This window comes from Papaver somniferum, unplaced genomic scaffold (genome assembly GCF_003573695.1).
Source record: "Papaver somniferum cultivar HN1 unplaced genomic scaffold, ASM357369v1 unplaced-scaffold_18, whole genome shotgun sequence".
Taxonomy (NCBI): Eukaryota; Viridiplantae; Streptophyta; class Magnoliopsida; order Ranunculales; family Papaveraceae; genus Papaver; species Papaver somniferum.
In genome coordinates this window covers 3,158,170-3,182,905 of record NW_020627707.1, presented here as the reverse complement: position 1 = coordinate 3,182,905, position 24,736 = coordinate 3,158,170, and the positions used below count along the sequence as shown (strand labels likewise).

The 24,736-nt window shown below is 36.1% G+C and overlaps 2 protein-coding genes across 4 annotated transcripts; both read right to left on the bottom strand.

Moving 5' to 3' along the window:
* Positions 1 to 6,659: 6,659 nt before the first annotated feature.
* On the bottom strand, positions 6,660 to 8,752 carry LOC113338108 (5'-methylthioadenosine/S-adenosylhomocysteine nucleosidase-like). 2 transcript variants are annotated; one of them, XM_026583628.1, is made up of 5 exons: positions 8,419 to 8,752; positions 7,957 to 8,100; positions 7,811 to 7,878; positions 7,232 to 7,651; positions 6,660 to 7,116 (listed from the first exon to the last, which is right to left on the bottom strand). In XM_026583628.1, exons 1-5 carry the CDS (start codon positions 8,690 to 8,692, stop codon positions 6,781 to 6,783), a joined length of 1,242 nt encoding a protein of 413 aa, XP_026439413.1. In that variant the 5' UTR covers positions 8,693 to 8,752; the 3' UTR covers positions 6,660 to 6,780. The 2 variants fall into 2 exon arrangements, with proteins under 2 accessions (XP_026439413.1, XP_026439414.1); XM_026583629.1 differs by lacking the exon at positions 7,957 to 8,100.
* A 7,072-nt stretch (positions 8,753 to 15,824) lies between these two features.
* On the bottom strand, positions 15,825 to 18,712 carry LOC113338131 (putative F-box/FBD/LRR-repeat protein At5g56810). Of its 2 annotated transcripts, XM_026583641.1 has the most exons (4): positions 18,524 to 18,712; positions 17,513 to 18,355; positions 16,452 to 16,622; positions 15,825 to 16,295 (listed from the first exon to the last, which is right to left on the bottom strand). In XM_026583641.1, exons 2-4 carry the CDS (start codon positions 17,894 to 17,896, stop codon positions 16,014 to 16,016), a joined length of 837 nt encoding a protein of 278 aa, XP_026439426.1. In that variant the 5' UTR covers positions 17,897 to 18,355; positions 18,524 to 18,712; the 3' UTR covers positions 15,825 to 16,013. The 2 variants fall into 2 exon arrangements, 1 of the variants encoding a protein (XP_026439426.1); XR_003354627.1 differs by having other exon boundaries at positions 17,432 to 18,712.
* Between the last annotated feature and the right edge of the window lie 6,024 nt (positions 18,713 to 24,736).

Here is a 24,736-nt window from a genome sequence, read left to right as displayed (position 1 = left end):
TAGGGCCGGGAGGGCCTTGAATATGACAAACAAATATATATATATTATACATATATATTGTTAAAAATAAAAAGAAAGTAGTAATAATACACAAGTTTTACTTAAAATTAATAATCAAATACGAGAATTGAGATGGGAATAAGATAAACCAAACTTCCTATAATTTTTCCTAAATTGAATCATCAGAAAAGGAAACTGCCTTAGATTTTGCTCAATATTTTCTCTATATGGTTAACAAAATTAGATTCCAATGGAATAAAAGTTAAGAAATACATATGAAAACTATGAGAGTTGACTGTATTAAGTATATGTACCAAGTATACTCTAGGATAAAACAAACGAGAACAGTCACTTAGGCTAGGTAAATGGATAACACTAGCGGGCTAACATGGCGGGTAGCATTGACGGGATAATAGGGAGGGTATTGGGCCGGGCAAGAAAATTTGAATTGTGACCTGTGCCCGTCCTCTTATTTAAATGGGCTAGGTCGGGCCAGCCCGTAAAGGGCCACGGTCACCCATGGGCTGTCATTGGACAGAGCGGACAGTACTGGGTCTCGGGCTGCCGGGCAAAATTTACACCCCTGGTTATATTCTTTTTCTTTCTCCCGTGTTTCTATCTAGGAGAGAAACAGTTTGCCGTAGCGGAATCCAGGATTCCACGATCATGAAGATGAGAAAGATATCATAAGGTAATAAACTAATTAAATCATTGCAGTATGTTATTTCCATCTCTTCTTCTTCTTTAACTCTATCCTTAGGTTGGATAGCTACCTCGTAACGCAGGGATATGACGACATGGAAAGGGATCAATCAAATGATCCTTGAGAACGTGATTATCAACTAATGAATCTCAAAGAGAACGTCAAAAATATAATTTTGCTGGAATAGAATTCACCTAGGCCTTCTCATGAATAATGTGTATGAACTTTCAGAATAATTATCAAAATTTGAAGACGAACACACACTTATGTTCTCTACGCATAAATAGAAGTTATTCTAGATCAATCTGATTTGTGTTGTTTGTTGTCGCACCAGTGACATTTTTATACTGACACAAGTATGAAAATGACAATGATCATCATTAATAAAAATTCTTTCAACTTCTGAAATTACTTTGTTGCCAACATCATTAATAAAAATTATTTCAACTTCTGAAATTACTTTGTTGCCAAACATGCTTATCAGCTTTTTCACTTTTAGGTTACCTAGTTTCCAAACTAACTTATTCATATTTTTACCTCTCAGAAGATAGATAAAGACAGAAATTTTTTGTGTAAAAAATTTGGTGTAGTTTTTGAGTGTGAATGTCACATTTTTATAGCGGTTGACAAAGAGCCGTTGGAGGTTTAAAATCAATCGAACGGTGGAGACTAAACCGCTAGCGGTAGAGACTCGACCACTAGCGGTGTAGTCTCCACCGAACATCGCTTAACGTTATTACCATAGTGAGGCGGACAGTTTGTCAGGCCAGCTGGCATGGCAAATGGGTGGGTTAGCCACCCCATAGGAACCAGCCTAATAACAATCGCAAAACAAGTTTAAATGGGTTGGTTTGGTTCAAAGAAACTCAACAACTCTACAATGGAATGTTTTTTTTTTTTGTGTGAAAACTACATGGAGACCCATTCTCCCAGACTTTTCCATTATGAAACCCACGCTCAGAAAACACAGGCGCGCACCCATTTTCTGGAAGAAAATTATTCTCAAACCCATAATTTCTGAAATTATGTTTCGGTCTTTTTTTTTTCTTCTTCTTCTTCTTCTTCTTAGATTCGTATCTCCCTACAGCTTTCTTTCCTATCTGCCGACGGAGTCTAAAATCTCGATTGAGATTAGAGATTGCAGCAACCAAGTTGGGTCCGTTTGTCAACTGGATTGGGTGTATTCAAGGGTTCGTTTGTGATTCGAATCATCTACAGTTGAGGTAATGTTTGAGAGAAAGAACTTAGGGTCTGATCTGTTGATGTAATTGATTGTAATTGATTATGAATGAAGTTTTAGAAGATCAGATAAGGAATTTGGTGAAGTTGCAAAACTGAAATCAACAAAGAAAAGGGGATCTGGGACTGATTGATTAAATGGATTTTGGTGGTTGTGTTCGAAGAATCGGGAGATCGAGATGATGTAGAAGTTTGGGTTGTATTTTAACTCAAGAGAGCCAGGAAAGAAGAATTTCTTACATCCCCTCTTTTCTCTGTCCAAGAGATGTTGTTGTTGTGGTTGATTGTGACAGTAAATGATGATGATTGAGTCTAGTTTATAATTCCTGGAAGAAGTGGAGTTATTGGGCTGTGTTGAATGTGAAATTGCAGGAATTGGAGAGCTGAAGGAGATGGTTTCTCAACATACAACAACACCACCAGGTAGTGTATATCAACTGTTCGACAGAAAAGCTGAACCACCATCTTATTACCACCTAGTTCGCAGCTGTTACAATGGTTGTTGCTATGGGCATTGCTGATTATTTGGGTGGTGCTGTGCAGATGTTTGTGTGGGTGCTGTGTGCTGTTGCCATGGGTTTGAAACCAACAAGATATCGAATGATGCATAGTGTCTATGGTGAGGGTTTGGTACAGTTCTGGCAGCGAGAAAAGAAGGAAGAAAAGGGTTCAGAGTGATTCGCAAATTTGGTTAGTGCTGTGGAAGATTTGGTCAAGGCTAAACAACAAGAACATAACCAGCTGCAGCTGCTTGACCGCACCATTTCCTTGCTAGTTTTTTGTGCGTTTGTGAGATGAGTACAAGGGTTGTTTGCAGCGGATGTGGCGTTAATTAGAAGCCAGTAGGGTGACCTAACTTGGGTACCAATTTGTTTCAACATCGGATAGAGTTTGGGTCCTTGAAAATAGCTAAGAAAGAGTGTAGCTGCCGTCAGTTTTATGAGATGAATGGTTGCAGATTAGTGGTGTTTAGTGTTTGTACCGAACAAGGATTGTTGGAGGCGGTTTAGGGTGCGACATTACAGGGTTTAGCACATCAGGTTTTGACAGAAGAATCATTATCAACGACAGCTTGGTTTGCTGCCAGGATTTGACTTGAATCTGTGATGTTTTATTCTACGTCTGCAACAATGGATATGAGGGTGTGCTTGTTGTCCGAGATTGAAGAGTCTGATTTTTGTCGAGATATAGATGGGGAGATGTGAAGTTGGTGGCTAGTTATGCATGACACGTTGTTATGACTGCATAACATGTCATGCGGTCGAGAAAATGTCTGCATAATCTTTCATGCATCAAGAAAATAGTTGTGTAATCTGATATGCATCCAAAAATATGGTTGCATAACGCATTATGCATCCAAAAATATGGCTGGATAATGCATTATGCATCAATTTTTTCTGTATCCACTAAAATCAACCAAAACAGTGGCTACATAACTTGTCATAGATGAAAATGGATGCATAACTTGATATGCATCCAAAATATTGCTGCATAATGCATTATGCATCGAGAAAATTGTTGCACAATCTTTTATGCATCGAAGAAATAGATGCATAACCTGATATGCATCCGTAAATATGGATGCATACTGCACTATGCATCATTTTTTTTATGTACGCACTAAATCAACCAAAACAATGCTTACATAACTTGTTAAAGATGCATAATTTTTTATGCAGTCGAGAAAATGGTTGCATAATTCGTTATGCGTCTGCAGAATGTGTTATGCATCTTTTTTGGTGGCTGCATAATGGTTATGTATCAAGTTTTCGAAGATTTTACATAAATTGGTGATCACCTCCGATTTTTTCGTGAAAAACAAAAATTTGATATTCTTGTTTGTACTCGTTGCGGAGCTCTCTTAAAAACATTTTCAACGATATAAAATTTGTAAAATTCCAAGGCGCGGATTTTTAGATATGTAATGTCCAAGTTGTGTTGCCAATTATACCCTTGAAAAATTAGGTTGCATAACGAGTTATCCCTGAAAATAGTATGCATAACCCGTCATGCGGATGCATAATCCGCCATGCAGACATATTTAATAATCGGTGGTGCTATTCACAGCACAAAAACACCATACTACTCACAGCTCATGACATCTAAACCCTACATCTCTAAAATGGTGAACCTTTTTATCCAACGGTGGGTCCTGGTTGAAAGTCATGAACCAATACTCTTGCAACACCTAGCATTTGAACTGTGAATAGAGCTCCAAGTGGAGCTGTGAATAGCATTTTCGTTTAATAATTTCATATAATTATGGGTGTCACAAAAATAATTATGGTCTCACTGTACCCAAAATTAATTGTGGGCCTGACAATAAAAATATTATTTTTTTTGAGACTTTTTCCCATCCATCACGACAGGGAGTCAGGGACCATTACATAATGATGTGAGCCCGTATTTTATATAAACCACATGGTGTGAGCGGCCCATAATAGCCATATTTAAATGGGGAAATTAGGGGGAGACCCAAAAAAAATAATATTCTCATTCTCAGACCCACAATTAATTTTGTATACCGTGACACCCATAATTATTTCCGTGACACCCATAATTATATGAAATTATTAAAAACTTCTGCATGACGGATTATGCATATGCATGACTGAGTTATGCATCAGGGGTATAATTGGCAACTCAACTTGGAAATAACATATCTAAAAATCCGCACCTTAGAAATTTACAAATTTTATATGGTTGGAAATCTTTTAAAGAGATCTACGCAACGAGTACAAACAACAATATAAAATTTTTGTTTTTCATGAAAAAATCGGAGGTGATCATCGTTTTAGGCAAAATTTTCGAAAACTTGATACATAACCATTATGCAGCCACCAAAAAGGATGCATAACGCATTATGCAGACGCATAACGAATTATGCAACCATTTTCTCGACTGCATAACAGATTATGCATCTGCATAACAAAGTTATGCATCTATAACAAGTCATGTACCCATTGTTTTCGCACCCTTCTTGAGTATAAAAAATTGATGCATAATGCAGTATATATCCATATTTAAAGATGCATATCATGTTATGCATCTATTTTCTCGATGCATAAAAGATTGTGCGACAATTTTCTCGATGCATTATGCAGTCATATTTTCAGATGCATAACAGGTTATGCATCCATTTTCACGACTGCATAACATGTTATGCAGATATTATTGTAGGTGCATGACAAGTTATGCAACCTTATTTTTTGTTGGTTTCAATACTAACAAAAATGTTGTTGTATAACGTGTTATGCAATCATTTTTCAGACTGCATAACACGTTATGCAACAAATTTTGTAGATGCATAACAGGTTATGCAACTGTTTTTAGAGTTGCATAACAGATTATTCAACCATTATGTACAACAACAACACCAATACATCTGTAGCTTTCCAACCAACAACACCTATCCCTTTATTTCATCATCTTTACTTATACTACCATCAAAAACCCATTGCTTCTGCTCATGAACAAATCTCAATTCCACTAACATCTTCACCAAACAGCAACCACCATTTCGATACCCAAATTGACCTGCAAATTGAACTACAACCACCAGAACACAACTTCTACTCAGGTCCAACTATTGGAGATATTGAGACAGCACTATCGGTTACAAGTCATCACCAGCAGCAACACAAAGATGAATCCAGTGACATGAGCATCTCAGTTTATTCTCTTCCTCAACTTCTCAAACACTAAACCCAGTTTCATATTTCGTCGCCTTGAACTAAAATTCACCACCATTTCCATCTGAATCTCAGAAGCAGATTCAGAACCCGAGCTTCAATTTCTGAGCAACTCTTCTCTTTTTCTCGATATGTAGCAGCATCAATTTCAAACCCTAGATGCAGCAACAGAGAAGAGATTAATCACAAACTTTAACAGCATCACCATCTTCCAGTTCTAACTTGATTTCTTCATCGAAGGCAACGACAACCCCGGCTGTATAATTTTTTGGTAATTTGATCGAAACACTAAAGAACCCATGAAGATAAAGGTCTTGTGAGACAAATCCTGAACCTGCACCAGAGATTTTAACGATTACTTCACAGTTGGAGGAAGAGGAAAAAGAACTGAAGAAGAAGTGTAATTCGACCATTAAAACAGACGAAAACATAATTTTTGAAATTGTGGGTTTGAGAATAATTTTTTTCCAGAAAATGGGTGCGCGCCTGTAGTTTTCTGAGCGTGGGTTTCTCAGTGGAAAAATCTGGAAGAATGGGTCTCCCTGTAGTTTTCACTATTTAAATCATGCATTTCTTAATTCTGTCACTATGTGATCACATGGTCATTCAACCATGAACTGTTTTCTTTGTCTGTATATATGGAATCGCATGATAAGATCATGAATCGGTTCCTCCACAGAAATAGATATCATGTGTTACAGTAATTTGTCCATAGTACGGCTCACATTTGTGCAAATGTGAGAACTTACCAGTTGGTCGTGCAACTGATGCGTACAGATGTAAAACGTGATGAACTCACCAATTTTGAACTTGCAAAAATTGCATAATGGCTACATAAAAATCCTGCATTTTTGGTGTTCCTTTCGTTAGATTCGTCGCCACAAAAGAGGGTTATGCACGGTTTTGTCCACATTGATGAGAGACAATGATTTAGCAAATTCGGCAACTTAAGCCGTCAAATAGTGCAGAAATCATAGAAGCACAGAAAGCTTGAAAATTAACGAACAAAATGAATGACATATGGAAATCGAATGATATTTCGTATTTTCAGAATCGCGAAATACATATTACATTATTAGACTTACAAAATGAAAATTGCAGGAAAAATAAAAGTTACATTACATTTGCAGCTACACGTGATTAAATTCAAGGCAATAAAGTTATGAATTTAACCAAAACTTTGACAGCATTATCAGCTGCAAGAGGAGCAAAAACATCAGCTTCATTGGATTCAGCAGAACCACCACCAGCTAAATCAGATAAAGCTCTAATTGTAATAAAAGGAGTCTTATGTTGCAGACAAACTAAGGCAACTGCCGCGGATTCCATGTCAAGAGGTGTAACATTAAATTTGGAATATAGAAATTCTCTATATGCTGCATTATCGACAAATATGTCTGCACTACATCCTCTAGCTACCCTAACAACCTGTGGTGGCCTATGTAAACAGGTCGAGTTTACGCACCCCTCCAACTTCATGCCCTGCAAAAAAAAAAAAAGGATGATGATGAAATTTGAACTCCAAATTCTGAACACTGAACCAGAATAAGAACTAAATAAAAGTTAGATTCTGGGAAAACCAATTCTATGCACCCACCTCGAGCTTCTTTGCTAATTCATAATATTTTCCATCCACGGGAACCCAAAAGGCGTGTTGCCGAACTTCAGGAGTCCCATCTACGGGAAAGATTTCCTCTGGTTGGTACCAAACATTGTTCAAAAGGTTTTCAGACGCGGTAGATTTCTTGGCCTTCGTGTTGTTTTGAGTTTCGTAATCAGAGAATTTGAGGTAACCATATTTTCTTGTGTAGTCTCCGTTAGACTCCAAAGCTAGTTCATCATTAGGGCCATCTCCAAATCGCTGCCAGTTCCAAAGGCCAGTATGAGACCAATACTTGGGAATAACAACGTCTCCGACATGGAGTTTAGGATCTGCATTTCCTGCAATTCCAAAATGCAGTACTGATTCCACCTTGAACAGACTCAGTAGCAATTCCGTCGCTATACCTGCATTTAACTGTACATCTAAATTTTAGAAATCGATTTTTTTTTTTTTTGAAGTTATGCATTTTTGAAAGAAAAAAGAAAAGAAAAAAACAAATTTTGTCTTTTTAAAAAAGAGCACAAAATCAGGATATTCTCTTAGTATATGGCATGTAAGCCAAACATATCTTACCATGCCCAATCCTGTCATAACCATAACAACATTTTTGTTCTCCACTTTTCCGAAACGAAATCTTCTACCTGCATATCAAAGTAAGACTGTGTATTGTCAACTTGATCATTTCGATCTTAAGGGGACATTAAGTTTTGTAAGCACACTTTGTTCCCCGGAATGTCCTGCCAGAGACTTTTCATGTACATACAAATTGAAGGGTTCATTCGGGGTAGACACTTGACAGATACTTGGAAAAATTAATGGTGCTGGATACCACTTGACAAGTGACAGGGGAGGGTTCCTAGCTTCTACATAGACCAAAAGAGAAAAAACTCCAACATGTTAGCTTTGAACTTTCTGTCGGAGATTTTGTGATCTATACACAAGTTAGGTTCATTCAAATGCTTTTGAAAAATGTCAAACACCCTTGAAACCAGCTCAAACGGAATCAGTCTATGGTAAATTATACTACTAACTATTTATAGAAAAATCATACAAATAATGCAGACTCACACGAAAGAGATGAATAGGGAGCAAAATAGCATTTCTGACCAGAATAAGGTGAAGGAAAAAGATTTCAGTTAAAAACTTAAAAAGAATGAAGCCGCATGTTTTAACTAACTTACCTGAAAAATCCAAGTATGGCAGAGATGGATCAGCAACAAAGCTTGAAGATTGAAGAAGAGGACCCAATTCAAATGTATTTGGAACTACAAGACCCAAGAACGAACGATTCTTCAACTTTTTGTTGTTGATAATCTCATTGATACCACCTTTCGTTGCACAGTTCTCTGCAAAACTCGCTGCGATTATTAATAAGATCAGAGAAAACCGTAAATCCATATTGTGATGCAAATCTAGTCTTATGGGCGGCCTTGATAGTGTTGTGGTTCTTCTCATTTTCTCCCCATGTATATAGAGATTGAGGAGAGCTAACGAGAGGCTCTTAATACAATCACGTTTTGGTAATTCAACTCTATTATTATAACGAAAGTGACATATCCTTCGAAAATATCAAGATTCAAAACACGAGATTGACATATCTTTCAAAAATAACAAAAACAGGTACGAAATGGCATATCCTGCAAAATATGAGAAATTCAAACAGGAATATGATATTTGCCGATTGCGTAAACAGAGTATGCTCATTAAAATAGAATGTGAACATATATAGAGGAGACTTTCAAACATTACATTTTCTAGTTTCCTGTACACTTACGGCAACTTCCATGTCATGGATTTGTACTGCGAAATCACAATTCAATGCCACACCTTCCAATCAAAGATTTTGTTGTGTTTTTAGTACAAGTTGGCAAAGAAAATCAAGAAGAAAAAAAATACACAGATCGTGTTAAGCATACAACAGAGAGTCTTCATCAAGACTCTCTGCTCAGTTAGTCAGTCAGTTAGCACTAGTCTATAGGCTAGTTAGTCGTTCCTTTTGTTAGCTATAATAAAACAAGAAGTGCAAAGAATGTCCAACAATGATCGACTATAATAAAACAAGAAGTGCAAAGAATCAACTATGAAAATTTGCAGGGACATAAGACTTGATTGCGTTGTCGTGTTGGTCAAATATGACACGTCCCGAAAAGTACAATTGCAGGCCAATGCGCGGCAACCGCACCCTACCGATTTAAGTAAAAGTCCAATTGTATGGGAGTTAGGAACTCCGGTAAACAGATCAATTCACTGAATCAGTAGTATAGAAACTCATAAGAGAATAAATGAAAGTTTATTAGCAGGACCACAAATTAGACTGCATTGCTTGCTGATATATGATCTATTGAAGGAAGTTCAACATTTCTAGAGGCATGCAAGGGAACTCAAATCGGACTTGCATTTATACCTTACCGAGTTGCTTTGCCTTAAACCAAACAGAAGCAAATCAAACCATCAACTCGGATTAAAAACGGTGAGTTGGCTCATTTTATTTCTCCACTACAAGAACCCTAGTTTGAGCGTGATACACGTTTTTTCCAATTCTCACCTACTTTTAATTTTAATGATAATATTTGATAATGGTATTTCAATCTCGGAGAAATCTATCTTAATAATTTAACAGACACAAATCCATAACATACAATCGTACCTGACATTGCTATCCCCAGTTTTGGTTGCTTGCAGAAATAAATATTTATCGCTGTTAATCATCGTAGTACATCATCATTATAAAACAAGAAGGAAGAAGGCTGGAATTCATTTTATCCCAATTCTAACTACACCAGAAAAGGAGCTAAATCGCATGTGTAACGCATCCATAATAGCCAAAATCCAGCAAAGCCGTATCTTTTTGCATTATTTTCGTCCAAATATATGGGGAAACAAAAGCCCATCTAAGCAAGTTTATGCGCAACATTTATTGGAGGAGGTAGCACCATCGGCCAGGTGGACATAAAGTTCCTTGAGAAGTCAAAGTCAACGTAAAATCACATTAGTTGGGTGTTTGGATACATCTTTAGAGTGATATATTAGTTAAAGAAGTTACTTTGGCAGTTTGGCGACATGATTTCATAATGAGATTTTTAAAAGTTAAAAAATCAGAATTGTGAAGCAATTTTTTTTGGATTATGCACAAGATAAGAGCCGATCACACAGACTGAGGCAGCTGGAAGTAAGATGTGCAATTGCACACTCAGCCCAGCTTATTTTCAAGCCTAAATTTTTAGAGAAATTGGATTTCCAAGTCCATTTAAGTATATTTGCTACTCCTAAAATTATTTTGCTCCCCCATAGACAGATTTCTAGCTCCATATGTGAGCCAATCATTGACATGGAAAATTGAAAAAATCTGACCATCCAATTTTTTGGATAAACTTCTAACTTTTGAAGAAACCTGACAATAGGAATTTCACGCATCCAAACATGCTATTAAGGGTCTTCGTAACTTAGGCCATCCACAAACTACATTTCATTTGTCTTTCTTGTTAATATCATACTCAAAGTGCAAAACACGTTGTTTTTTTGCAAATCAACAGCTTTTTCAACTGTAATTTTATGGAGTTGGTTGGATGACAAGATTCATAGATCAGATGGAGGGCATGTTTTTCCCGACCATTACTGCAGGCAACAGCCGACAGGGACCATCATTTACTGGAAAATTAGAGGGAGACCCAAAAAAAAAAATATTCTCGTTCTCAGGCCCACAATTAATTTTGTATACCATGACACCCATAATTATATGAAATTATTATATGAATCAATACATAACTGGTTATGCATACTATCTTTTAAGGCATAACTCGTTATGCATACTATCTTTTTCAGGGGTATAATTGGCAGCGAACTTGGACATAACATATCTAAAAATCCGCGCCTTAGAATTTTACAAATTTTATATCGTTGGAAATCTTTCTAAAAGAGATACGCGACGAGTACAAACAAGAATATCAAATTTTTGTTTTTAACGAAAAAATCGGAGGTGATCCTCATTTTAGGGAAATTTTTTGAAAACTTGATACTTAACCATTACGCAGTCACCAAAAACGATGCATAACACATTTTGCAGACGCATAACGAATTATGCAACCATTTTTCGACTGCATAACAAGTTATGTATCTGCATAACAAAGTTATGCATCTATAACAAGTTATGTAACCATTGTTTTGGTTGATTTTAGCCGTACATATAAAAAATTGATGTGTAATGCAGTATGCATCCATATTTACGGATGCATATCAGGTTATGCATCTATTTTCTCGATGCATAATGCATTATGTAGCCATATTTTCGGACGCATAACAGGTTATGCAGGTTTTCTGGACTGCATAACAAGTTATGCAACAAATTTTGTAGATGCATAACAGGTTATGCATCCATTTTCACGAATGCATAACATGTTATGCAGACAGTTTCTCGACTGAATGACATGTTATGCAGTCATAACCACATCATCATCTTCTTTCATGTTTCATTAACTCCCACGCAAACCATTATCTTTTAGTTATTCGGGGGCTCTTGGTCAAAATCATGTATTTACACCATCATCTTCTTTCATGTATTTACACCATCATCTGCAATTAAACTTGCATAACAGGTTATGCAGGTTTTCTGGACTGCATAACAAGTTATGCAACAAATTTTGTAGATGCATAACAGGTTATGTATCCATTTTCACGAATGCATAACATGTTATGCAGACAGTTTCTCGACTGAATAGTTGTTGCATAACATCAACACCACCATTCCTAACTCACTTCACTGATCCATTCATCCATTTGTTCGTAGCTCAATCATGACAACAACCATAATTATAGAAAATTTAATATTTTTCGGTCACAATATAACCCAAAACCGTATATGTTACTCGCACCAATAATTCCATGTTGTTCTCAAACTCAACCCTGTGCTAACCATTCCCAAAGATTCACAGAAGTCCAAGGCAAACCTGGTACAGCAAACTATTGGTGACGAAACTTGAATTTGTGCAATCTGGTGGCTCAGACATTTTCACAAACAGTTTGTATGTGAGGAACTGGTGATGTAGACATGAACTATCTCGTGGTTTATGAGACCATCTCATCTCCTTCCCTGCAAACCCAGTTTCACACACAACAAAACCCATACATTCATTCATTTAGTAACTCAAATATTTCCTTCAATCTTCCACATGTACTTCCCACTGTCAATGGAAGCAAGCTAGGTTCTTTCATCCTCAATTCAAACTGCAACAAACTACAAAACATGGCAGCATCATTAGTTTCTTCTTCTTCATTTCAGGTCAAGAAACTTCATCAAATGCTCATCCTTCCGAACCTACTTCGGGCTCTTGGTTAACCCATCTATTCATTTGAATTTCATCTCAAAATATAACCCAAACTGCACCCAAAATAACCCCAGTTCAGTTCCAAATGTGAGATACAAAACCACCCAGGCTCAGCATCTTCCCCTCGTTCTTGTTGTTGTTAAGATACTCTCAAAACCCCACAAAATCATTCACGCAATTCATGCCAAAAACAGATTCAATTCTTCCCTTTTCCTGGTTTAGAGTGCCAGCAGATTCACTCCGTTTCAGCTGCCATGTCTTCACCTATAACAATTCTTCCCTTCTCCTTCAATTCTTCCCTTTCAGCTGCCATGTCTTCACCTATAACAATTCAGTCTTAACATTCATCTAACTCCACAATTCCATCTCCAGTTGCAACTTCAATCTCTCCTCTAACTTCTTCTCAGATTTTCTTTACTCCTAACCACCAAATTCATTCCATCACTGTCAACAGAACCCATGAATAACAACATACCAAAATCCAGTCCAAACAGCCAATTTTCTGAATCTTCCTTCAACAACAAACACATGTTCTCATCCACATTCATTAGAGTAACAGCATCAGTAACTCCACTTTATTCTCTTCCTCAACTGCTCAAACACTAAACCCAGTTTCATATTTCTTCACTTAAAACCCCCAATTCACAACAACAACAGATTATCTTCTAACCCTTGAAATTCATCTCAACCACCATCTTTCTATTACTCATGTGTTTCTCAAATTGCAGCTTTGAACTCAAATTCACCACCATCTCCATCTGAATCTCAGAAGCAGATTCAGAATCCGAGCTTCAATTTCTGAGCAACTCTTCTCTTTTTCTCGATCTGTAGCAGCATCAATTTCGAACCCTAGATGCAGCAACAGAGAAGATATTCATCCCAAACATTAACAACATCACCATCTTCCAGTTATAAGTCGATTTCTTCCATCTCAAATCGACAACAACAACAATTCTTTCTTGGTTCACTGATTTCTTCTCGAAAAGAAAGAAGAAGAGTACGATGAAATTCAATTTATTTTGGGCCCGAGAATAATTTTTCCCTAAAAAATGGGCGCGCGCCTTCAGATTTTTGAGTGTGGGTTTCACAGTGGAAATAATCCGAAAAATGGGTCTCTATGTAGTTTTCACTTACGTAATTATGTGAGCCCATTTTCATATAATGCATGTCTTGATTGTACGAGCCCATATGAGCCACACCATCAGATTCAAATTATGCATTTCTTTGGTCACCCTATGACCACATGGTATTTCAACCATGAACTGTTCTCTGTCAGTAGATGAAATCTCATGTCAAAACCATGAATCGGTTCTTCAACAGATATAAAAATGTAAGCAAGTGATTTGTGCAAGGTACGGCTCACTGCCACACAACTCGGATTGAAAAGGTAAATTGAGCTTGGGAGAAAATTATGGCCAGTAATAATATTATCCCGTTGGAAAGAGTGATAATTCTGGGGCTGTGTTGTATGGTGCTGCTGGGTTATTTCCTTCTGAGGTAGTGGAACAAAAGATGTCCAATGATGGCCCTATGGGCTATGGGGATGGATATAACTAAATTAGAACGATTTTTTGGGGACCATAGTTTTTTTGAGGACCGTGGTTTTATTTTGGGTAAAGACATTAGAAGTAAATCTTGGTCACCCCTTATCTAGATATTTATAATAATATCTAAATTACCCTCCTGAATAATTTTGGGTGATGATTAGTTAGTGTTAATAATAGTTAGTGTAATGATTAGTGAGATGATTAAGTTAAAGATAATTAGTGAGATTAAAAAATCAGATGGTTTTTTTTAAAGAAGTAGAATTATTGAGAGAGTAAAGTTAGAGAAGATGAAGAAGGAAAACATGAAAAACGATGGATTTTACCAACCACAACTGGAGGAAGGGTATTTGGGTACCCAGGTAGGCTTCAAACTTAGATAATGTTGGTTGAATTGCTCCAAACTTTCAAAAAAAATGAAATTTTTTATGTAGATTTGGGCCAGTTCGGTTACCATATGTCAAGAACATGTAACCGAACACACCTGAAAGTGTAGTTCGGTTACGTTTTCCAAACACGCAGGTTACCGAACTCGCTCGTTAATGGAGGTTTTGTTCGTACAGTGTAATGTTCGGTTACCTAGGATAAAATGGTAGGTAACCGAACTTTGAACTTAACAATTTATTTGGGTACATCTTGTGTGTTCGGTTAGTTCGCAAACTTCAACGCAACCAAGTTCCCAACCGAACTGCAGGTTAAAAGTAACCTAGTGTTAGAAGTTCGGTTGGTTCGCAAACTTCAACATATTTTGCGAATCAACCGAACTGGGCTTATATATGCATATATGCAATTAGGCAAACGTTCGGTTACTACGAAATTTATTTCTTGGCGAATTAGGTAGAGTTCGGCTACGAAGTTTCAAAGGTAGAGTTCGGTTACAAAGAAAACTTAACATTTTTGCGAACGAACCGAACTTGTGGACTTCTCATTATTTTCGTAAACTAAAGTTCGGTGATATCTTTATTTTGCGAAGGAACCGAACTTATGGACTTGTGTTGTTCTAATACAAGGAGTTCGGTTAAAAGTATTTTTTTTGCGAATCAACCAAACTCTGAGTTCGGTTAAGAAAAAATTAATTCTTGATAACCGAACTTTTCTCTGAAAAAAAACCCTCCATTAACCCTCTCTGCAATTTCCATTTTCAACTCATTTTAATGATTACTTCTCGTTTATTCAACCAAAAACGAATGACAAGTAATAGGTCTGTGAGAATATCTTTGTTAATGTTTTAAATAAAGCTATATATATATATATATATATATATATATATATATATATATATATATATATTGGTGGTGGTTGGTGGTGGTAATCGGAGGTGGTGGTGGTAATCGGAGGTTGGTGGTGATGATAATCGGAGGTGGTGGTGGTAATCGGCGGTGGTGGGCGGTGGTGGTAATCGGCGATGGTGGGAGGAGGTGGTGGTTATATATATATATAGGTGGTTATTGGGTTGGTTTTAAATTAAATTAGGTTAAGGGTAGGTTAGTCATTTCAATGTTTTAGGACACCCCTTATAACTATAGGGTAGGTGGCCTAATAGGACCATGGTCCCCAAAAAAACCATGGTCCCCAAAAAAAATCGTTCCTAAATTACTGCTTGTGTTTTATAATTACCCTACCACTCAATTAGGGAAGCAAACACAAAAGGGTAAAAGCTAGAGGATATGATGCTTCTGTAGACAAAAGTTCACTTAAACAGCACGAAGAACAGTCTTAATTGGCATTTTACGAAGTCCCTAATAAACATTTTAATCATTGTTTTTGACAGAAGAAGACATCACCGGAAAACAAAAAAAAAACTAATGGAAGAAGCCTTAACTACTAGATCTAGCAAAGGAAGTCCGGTCTTTTCATGTTCGAGTACGACAGCACATACATCAGAATCTTTAAATTGTTACTATGAATTGGTCAGAGCAACATTATTTTGATTTTTGAAGAGGCTGTTGGAAGTGCTCTTAGCTTACCTCTAAATTGTCTCACTTGTTTCACTCTATCAGGCGAGCCAACACTAGAACGAAAGAATAGAGCAACTTCCTCCAAAACCTTTGCATTTTTCAACAAAAAACTCAGAAGTTTGAGCTCAGCATCACATCCTTCTGCTTTTTCAATCTGGACAGACTTGAGTCGAGACAACATTTCCGGCGATGACAATCCTGCTTCCCAGTCATCTCCAACGTCCGCTAAATTTGACTATATCCACACAATCACAGCAACAGATATCACTTACAAATGTTACATAAAGATAAATGTCACCGAATGAGATAAACGAAAATCATAGATCTCATATTAGAACTGTTGGAGCAACAACAACATACAAAATTAGAAAACGAAGGGCCAGGCAATTACCTCTTTGGATTCAAGTACTAACCAAATAAAAGTTATATTAGGAGAAATCTTGAGTAAGTATGCTATAGCTCGCAAACAACCTCTTACAGACCACATATCCAGCATCAAATGACATAGATTACATAAGCGAGTTGGTTGACAGTCTAATAAGTCTGTAGCTTGTGAGAGAACCTTGACAAACAAAAGAAAAAAATTCAAATAGTGTAGCAGCTAAAATAGTACTAGTTTTAGTAAACCAGGATTATTTAAGAGAGGATCACTTTTTTTGTTGAATGGAATACTAATGAAGTTATATCAACGATCTCATACTAATACGACAGTTCCAACAGTTCCCGATGAATGCAGTTAATCACTTTTCGAGATGTTCCCAGTGAAGTTAATCACTGATAGATCGGCTTAGGTTTAAAAGTCCCTAACATGGAAAATTAAAATATCAGAGCTCAGTGAGGACTAGAACCTGGATTCAGGCTGATATGAGGATGATGGATTTTGTGATTTTATTGTCTTGCAGTATATAAATTAGTTCCCTGAGGTTGTGTTAGAATGTAGGTTCATCAGATAATTGATGAGACTTTTGTTGACACATTTAAGTTTCCAATTATTCCAGAAGGCTTCATTTGTATGTTAATCAAAGAAGCAGGTATAATTTCTGTAACAATTTTCTAGGACATGTTGTATTCTGTAACATTTGGAAGTTATAGTGTTAAAGGCTTAAAGCATGTAGGCTCATAGAACAAGAATATATCAGAGGTCAATGTGGCCTAGTTAGTACTTCTATTCAGCCTCAAACTTTTGTTTAACAAAACTTTTGATAATCTTTGGTGTCAACTCGTCCTCCTTATCCTAGACTTGAGATAAAAACACAAAAAAGGACAATCATCTAATGAGCAGCAGCTATTTGGACTTCTCAAAAATTGGACTACGCATGTACTTAAATATATTAAGATGTTTGATTCATGGAAGAGAGGAAGCACCCATACCTCCAGGAATCCAGGTTATAATCTCATCTGTTGCACAATATAAACCGCTTCTAGAAATATCATCATACGTTTAGCATATACCTCTTTCTCCTCCGAAGGCAATTTTGAAAAGGTTTCTGCATTCTCATCTTTATCACTTTCTGCGGAAGAACTGCATATGAAAACTTTGAGATTTGGAGCAGATAACTTGATGTTGGCCATAGTATGATTTTGGGACCAAAGATGTTTATGTCCGTAAGTGAACCTCTTTAGACTGAGAGATTCAACAGTCAAGGTTCGTACATCACAATCAGCTATATGTAACGTTTCAAGAGCTGGACAACTCGAAATGAGCCTTTTAGATAGTTCAACATTGGAGATTGTTAATCCACCAAGGTACAGAGATTTTAGCCGAGGTAAACCCATTGATTTTGGTAAAATAAGATCTGCATATTCGCCACCAGACATGTGCATTACCAACTCCATCAGTGACAGTTTAGGAGTTGAGGAGGAATTTCATAAGCCGGAGAATGAAGTTTATCGATTTGTATAGTCATTTCTTGAACATTACGCCTAACAGCGTGAACAATCCATCTATTAACATTTTGTGTCATTTCTTGAAGTTCATCAATTTTGTACAAAAGTAAAACCAATTTCTGGATATCAGAGTCATCACGAAGAATGCATACCATGTCACAAAACATATGAACTTCTGATCATGTTCTTTGCCACGCGAAAATGACCTCCTGCCGAATCTTAGAAAAGGTAGAGATTTCCAAATACCCATCCACCTTTTTGACAAAACACTAGCTTGAACAGCATATTTAGTATCAATAAAAGAGAGGATGTGATGAATTAGTGCATCTGGTAACCTACTGATTCTATCTTCCCCATTAAAATACGGTGCATTTCTTGATTCTTCCATTCTTTAAGGATTAACCTAAACTGAAAAGTATACCTTAGAAATTATTCCCCCAAAATTAGTTGTTCAGAACCCTAATCTCTAATTTGACAAGAATCAATCTGAGCAGAAACAGAAAACCTAAACCCTAACTTTGCAGAGAATTACTTGTAGTTCAAAAACGCTAAATTAGGAGATGGAAAAGGAAATACCTGGCTGATCTTGAATTGCACTTGCTCAAACCTAAAACCCCAGTTTGAAGTCTTGAACTATGTGAAAAAACCCCAAACTCTAATTTTTGCTTATGATCACTGCATAACTGAATTCTCATGATTCCGAGAGTAGATGGGAGCGAGATTGTAATTGGAGTCGTTTGATATTTCGAGGTCATTTTTATATAGACTGCCGGCTAAGGAGTGGGTACACGGCGCATATTTAGAGCATGCGCTTATGCAGACTCTTCTTGTGTTCTGGAGTCCGGAATGTATAAAGGAGTGGAAAATATGAATCAAACAAGCACGATTACAAGGGATAAGGAAACTGATTACAAGGGATACACTATCCCAAATCTTATTCCTGCCTATGCAAACCTAGAAATAAAGCCTTGGGATTCAGAAACGCCCAAAAGTTTAGGGCCTGTTTGGTACAGTTTTGAAAAACAGTTTTCAAAAATAGTTTTCCACTGTTTTAAAAACATACCCTTTTTTCCTTGTTTTCATTTTCTAAAAATTGTTTGGTAAACTGTTTTTGAAAACAAGGAAAACCAACTAAATCGGATCAAATGTAAAGATTCGTCTAAGAGATAGTGATATTAGCCATGACTCACTTGCAGTCATTCCCCATCTCTTACTTTGTTCTGAAAAGAAGAAAAGAAAAAAGAAAAGAAAAAAAGAGAAAACACAGAAAACAATAATTTGTTGTTTTCATTTTTTTGTTTTTAAAAACAGAAAACATAGAAAACATTTTCTGAAAATGTCCTTACCAAACGCGTTTTCTCCTGTTTTCTGTTTTCTCTGTTTTTAAAAACAGAAAACTGTTTTTGAAAATTATACCAAACAGGACCTTAACTTAGCAATGATTGCTAAATTAGTATGGAGGCTACTAAGTGAACCAGAAGCCCTTTGGGTGTCCCGATTAAAACCTAGATACTTCAGACACTCCTCAGTTTTTAAAGCTAAAACACCATCCACTAGTTCATGGATCTGGAAATGCGTAAGTAAGGGTATCCAACTAGTTGAACAAAATAGTATATGGGAAATAGGAGATGGCAACAATACCAACATTTGGGATGATAGATGGATACCAAAAATGGAACATAACCTCAGTAGCTTTAAAACAACCATTAACTCTCACTTAACACTTGTGAAGGATCTGATTGATCCTACCACTAAGAAGTGGAACTCTACCTTACTTTTTGAAATGTTTCCAGAACATATTGCAAGACAAATCAACGATATCATAATAGCTAGAGACAGAGTAGATATTCTTAGATGGCTTCTCACAAAATCTGGTGTTTTCACTATGAAATCCATGTATAACAAGCTTACTGAAAGAACTGTGAATCATTACAACTTAGGTCAGCCAGATTCTTTTTGGAACAACTTATGGAACTTAAATGTCTATCAAAGAATCAAAAAATTTGCCTGGAAATGTTTACATGATGCTATTTCTACTCATCTGAAATTAGCTAAATTTATGGAGGATATTCATCCTAATTGCTCTTTTGGATGCCATGTAGCTGAATCTATAGAACATTTACTGCTCTTCTGTCCATATGCCAAATCTGTTTGGGATATAGAGCCATTCCTTGTAGAACTCCATTTTAACACCCCCACAACTTTCTTAGATATTTGTAAGGAATGGTTAGAGAAAAAAATCCAACTATACCCATAGAAATTATCTTGACAAAAGCCTGGTTTATATGGAAGGAAAGATGTAACAGAGTTTTTGAAAAAAAAAAAAGAAGCAAACTAGTGCCCAATTAGGTTTAAAAATACAACGATTTTTAGACTTTTGGTATAAGGATAATATCTCCCTTAGACAAAAGACATCAGACAGAGAAGAAATTCATAATTGGACTCCTCCTAAGAGACTACATCTGAAAATCAATTTAGATGTTGCTTGGATTTCTATGAACCTGCCTGCAGGTTTCTCTTTAATTCTTAGGAATAATGCAGGAGATTTTGAACAAGGTAGAGTAGGACCAGTCACACTTCTACCCCTGAAGAAGCGGAAGCCTTAAGTTTGTTGCAGGGAGCTAAGTGGGCAGTGGAAAGAGGATTTTCCAACTTTTCTGTGGAAGGTGATTGCAAGAATCTCTTTGATTATCTGAATGGGGAAGCATCTCAAATTGCATGGTAGAACAAGACTGTAATGGATGAAGTGAAACGAGAACTTAATTTTTGTCATAATTTTTTGGGTTTTTTTTATGTGCCAAGAACAACAAACAATGTAGCTGATATTCTGGCTAAAGAAGCAAAAACTTTTAGAAACATCCTCAATTGGAGGAAGGAACCTCCTTCTTGTATTAAATTTGCTTTGGAAGTAGATAAATCAAATGTTTGGGTTGAACCTAATAGCCCAACACTCGATGGCTCTACTCATCTTGATGTAAGAGTTTCTAACTCCCTAAGTTAGTTTTTTTGAATGCACTTAACTTATAAAAAAACAAACAAATACGATAACCGTGTTTTAATTACAATCTTATTTCAAGAAGGCTCTAGATAACTCGACGATTAACTCGGAGTGAGTCGGAAAATTCTCATGCTTAATTCTTGAATCTGATCATCAATCTTTGGCTTGCATGCTAATTTACAAGTTTTATTAGATTCTGGTTTTTTTTTATCCAAAGTTTTAATGGGTTTTCGATCTTCTTCTTCTCTCTAGGTACTTGTTATTTCGTGTTTGGAGGTATCTAGGTAATTGGAGTGGTTTTTCCTAATTGTCCCGGTAATCTCTTTCAAGCTCTGATTATTTTACAATTTTTATTGCTCTTTTAGACTATCTTCCTTACGATTTTCTTACACAGTGTTGTATTCAAGACAGCCTCCTACCATTTACTCAAAACATTAATTTAGTGGGATGTAAGAAGCTTTTCACTAGGTGTACAACATTCACTCATCATCTTTTCGGCAGAACTTTCTTTATATTTTCCTTGCACCTCATTCTCTTCTCCCATTTCTTTTCATATTCCTTGAGTTTTACCAAAATGGATCCTGAGTTGATGCAAGTACAAACAAGAATGGAGAATACTTCGATAACTGATAGACTCAGAGCTTTAAAGGTACCGCAACTTTCAACTGAAGATTTGATTCTTGGGGATGAGAAGTTCAAATTTAGCTTTTTGGGTAAGCCTTATTCTACTAAAACATATACGGTAGGTGAACTAGACAAACAGCTCAAACAGCTTTGGTCCAAAAGTAAGGATATTTTTATCAAAAAAGAGGACAATGATTGTTATCTCATAAAGTTTCATACTCAAGAGAAATATGAGTTGTTCTAAAGTTTCTTCCTTGGTTTTTAGAGGGGGTGTTAGAGCATTGCTCGGTTGAACCCACTAGCGTTGCTATGTCAAGTTAGTTGTGTATTCTTGATTTAGCATACTAAAGATAGTTTCGGACTAGATTAGGTCTAAGAAGTTGAATCGAAGCTATACTTCAAGGATGAAGATTGAAGACTACAAGAAGACATCAACAAGTACTTCATCAACAAAGGTATGTGATTGATTTCATTTGGATTCTTGTTCAATTCTACCTTTCTAATCTATCGAGATAAATGCTCACTCTATGAAACAATTCATATCACGGTAAATGTAAATTTATGTATATATACTTGAGGTTATTTGATTCATGACCTTGGTGACAATAACCTTTATCCCTGAAAAAGTTCTCATGATATAGTGAATGAGCTTACGAATTTAACGAGCCAAGAATCACTCAATTCCGAGTTGTAACGATGAAGTTATGAGTGATTTATTAAAGTAACAGTTATAAATGTTGTTGTAACTGTTACAGTTCGTTAGTAGGAAACAATCAATGGACTATTTGTAAGGGTTCACGGACTTGGGCCCAATTATGTGACTAGAAGTCTTTTTTAGTCAAATTGGTGATGTTTCCTTATCTAGGCAAGATTGTTATTACTCCGAACATATTTGATTACCATATTAAAGTGTTTGTAATAACTTTTAATTCCTGCCTACGTTAAAATGTGATTTATTCACATAAATACAATATTTGTTAATTATTTATTTATTTATTTAATTATTTGACAAGAGTTTGTAACTTAGGAAAGACTTCCAAAATTAGGAGAGTCTTGAAAGAGGAAAATAGCTTTGCGTAGCTTCCAAGTTATTGTTCACTATAAATAAAGGGTTCATGAGTGCTACACGTTTTCATCCCCTTTGGAAAATTGGTGTAAGCTTCATACGGTTGTTTTCCGTGTCTTCTGTTCTTCGTGAACAACAGAGAGATAAAAGTCTTTGTATTGGGGATAAAAAATCCGAGTTGGATTAATTTTTGTGATTGATTATACAACTAGTAATCTAGGTTTTTCACCTCTTGTCTATTCTAAGGTTTTCTCTTCTGATATAAAACCATTCAAGAGTTGTTGATCATAAACCCTAGGTTTTGATAGATTTCAGTTTCCGATCATATACCAACACTTGTTAGTTGAAATCGGAAGCTAGAAAGAAAACTTTGATTAAGGTATCTCGTAAAAATCCTTAAAAAGTTTTAAACAAGATATCTCTAGATTTATTCTAGTTGTTCTTGTTGTAGAATCATTAGGTTTCTCTTCCTTTATTGAAGAGTATAATAATCCCTAATCTACAAGTTTGTTTTGATATTACTTTTACCTAGTAATTGTTTTTATCAAAATAAACACAAGATTTCCAAAACCTTGATTTACATCTAAAGGGAAATCAAATCGGTGTTTTGTGCAAACAAAATATCGAATCGTATCAATCGTATTGTTGTATCTTCTAAAGAGAGCCCTGGGTTCTGCTAGAAGATTTACGAGAAGAATTCCTAAAGACAATCGGTGTTGTGCTAGGAGTTCTATTTGTGCTGAAGCATGTATTACATCTAGTCTGAATAGGTAGTAGGAAATTGGTGTAACAACTTATAATCAGTGTGTGTTTATTATGGACTAGGTCCCGGGTTTTTTCTGCACTTGCGGTTTCCTCGTTAACAAAATTTCTGGTGTCTGTGTTATTTTTTTCGCATTATATTTGTCTATATAATTGAAATATCACAGGTTGTACGTAAGTTCAATCAATTGTGAATCCGACCTTTGGGTTGTTGATTAAATTGATTGACACTTGGATATTGGTTTTTGATACCGTCCAAGCTATTGCTTATATTCAATCGGGCTCACAAATTCCTATTTGTTTGATTGCGGATTGAATTGACAAATTGAGATATAACTCTTTGATATAATTTTCTTAAGATTGAGTCTAACTGTATAGTTGATTCTCTTGAAAGTATATTGGAGTTAGTCCATACAGATTGCCAAACGAATTATTGGGTATGGTTGTTAGACCCCTGCATTTTCAATTTGTATCAGAGCCGTCAAACACGCTAATACCTCATAAGTCTGTGTTTGTAGCAATCCGATTCTATTGACAGAAGTAATATCTCTATATACGTACCGCCAGCCTTCGATGGAACGAACTATTTATGGTGAAAAATTGTTATGCGTGCCTTTATTCAAGCGCGGGATTTTCAATCATGGGTTCATATTGTTAATGGCTATAATCCTTCATTAGTTACAGTAGACGGTGTAACTGTTGCAAAGGATATTGGTGATTACGATGATCTTGAGATTCTTGCCGCAAAGAAAAATTCTGATGGATTAAATATTATCATCCATGTCATTACCCCAGATATTCAACACCACGTGACTACGTGTAATAAGTCTAAAGATGCTTGGGATATCTTAGAAACCGTATTCGAAGGGAATGCCGCAGAGAAAGAATCAAGGCTTCAAAATCTAGCTTCTGACTGGGAAAACCTTTGCATGTCTGATGATGAAACCTTTGATGAGTTTAACCAAAGACTTTCTCAAATAGTTAACTCCTCATATTCATTAGGAAGAACTATTCCGGAGAAAGTTATTGTGTGAAAAATTTTCAGGTCTCTACCATCAAGATACGAGTCTAAGAAACATGTCATTGAAGAAGCAAACGATCTTTCTACACTCTCCATAAATACTCTTATTGGAAAGTTAAAGATCTTTGATAATGAACACGCATCTAGAAAAGAGGTGATTTCTCTTAAAGCTGCAAACAATTCTGAATCCTCTAAGGATAAATTTGGTTCGCCAGATACTAAGGATGTTACTTCACGACAATTTAGAAAAATCTTGAGAGACAGGAAAAAGAGTTTTTCTAAAGTTACAACATCTCCTAATAATGATGTACAATGTTA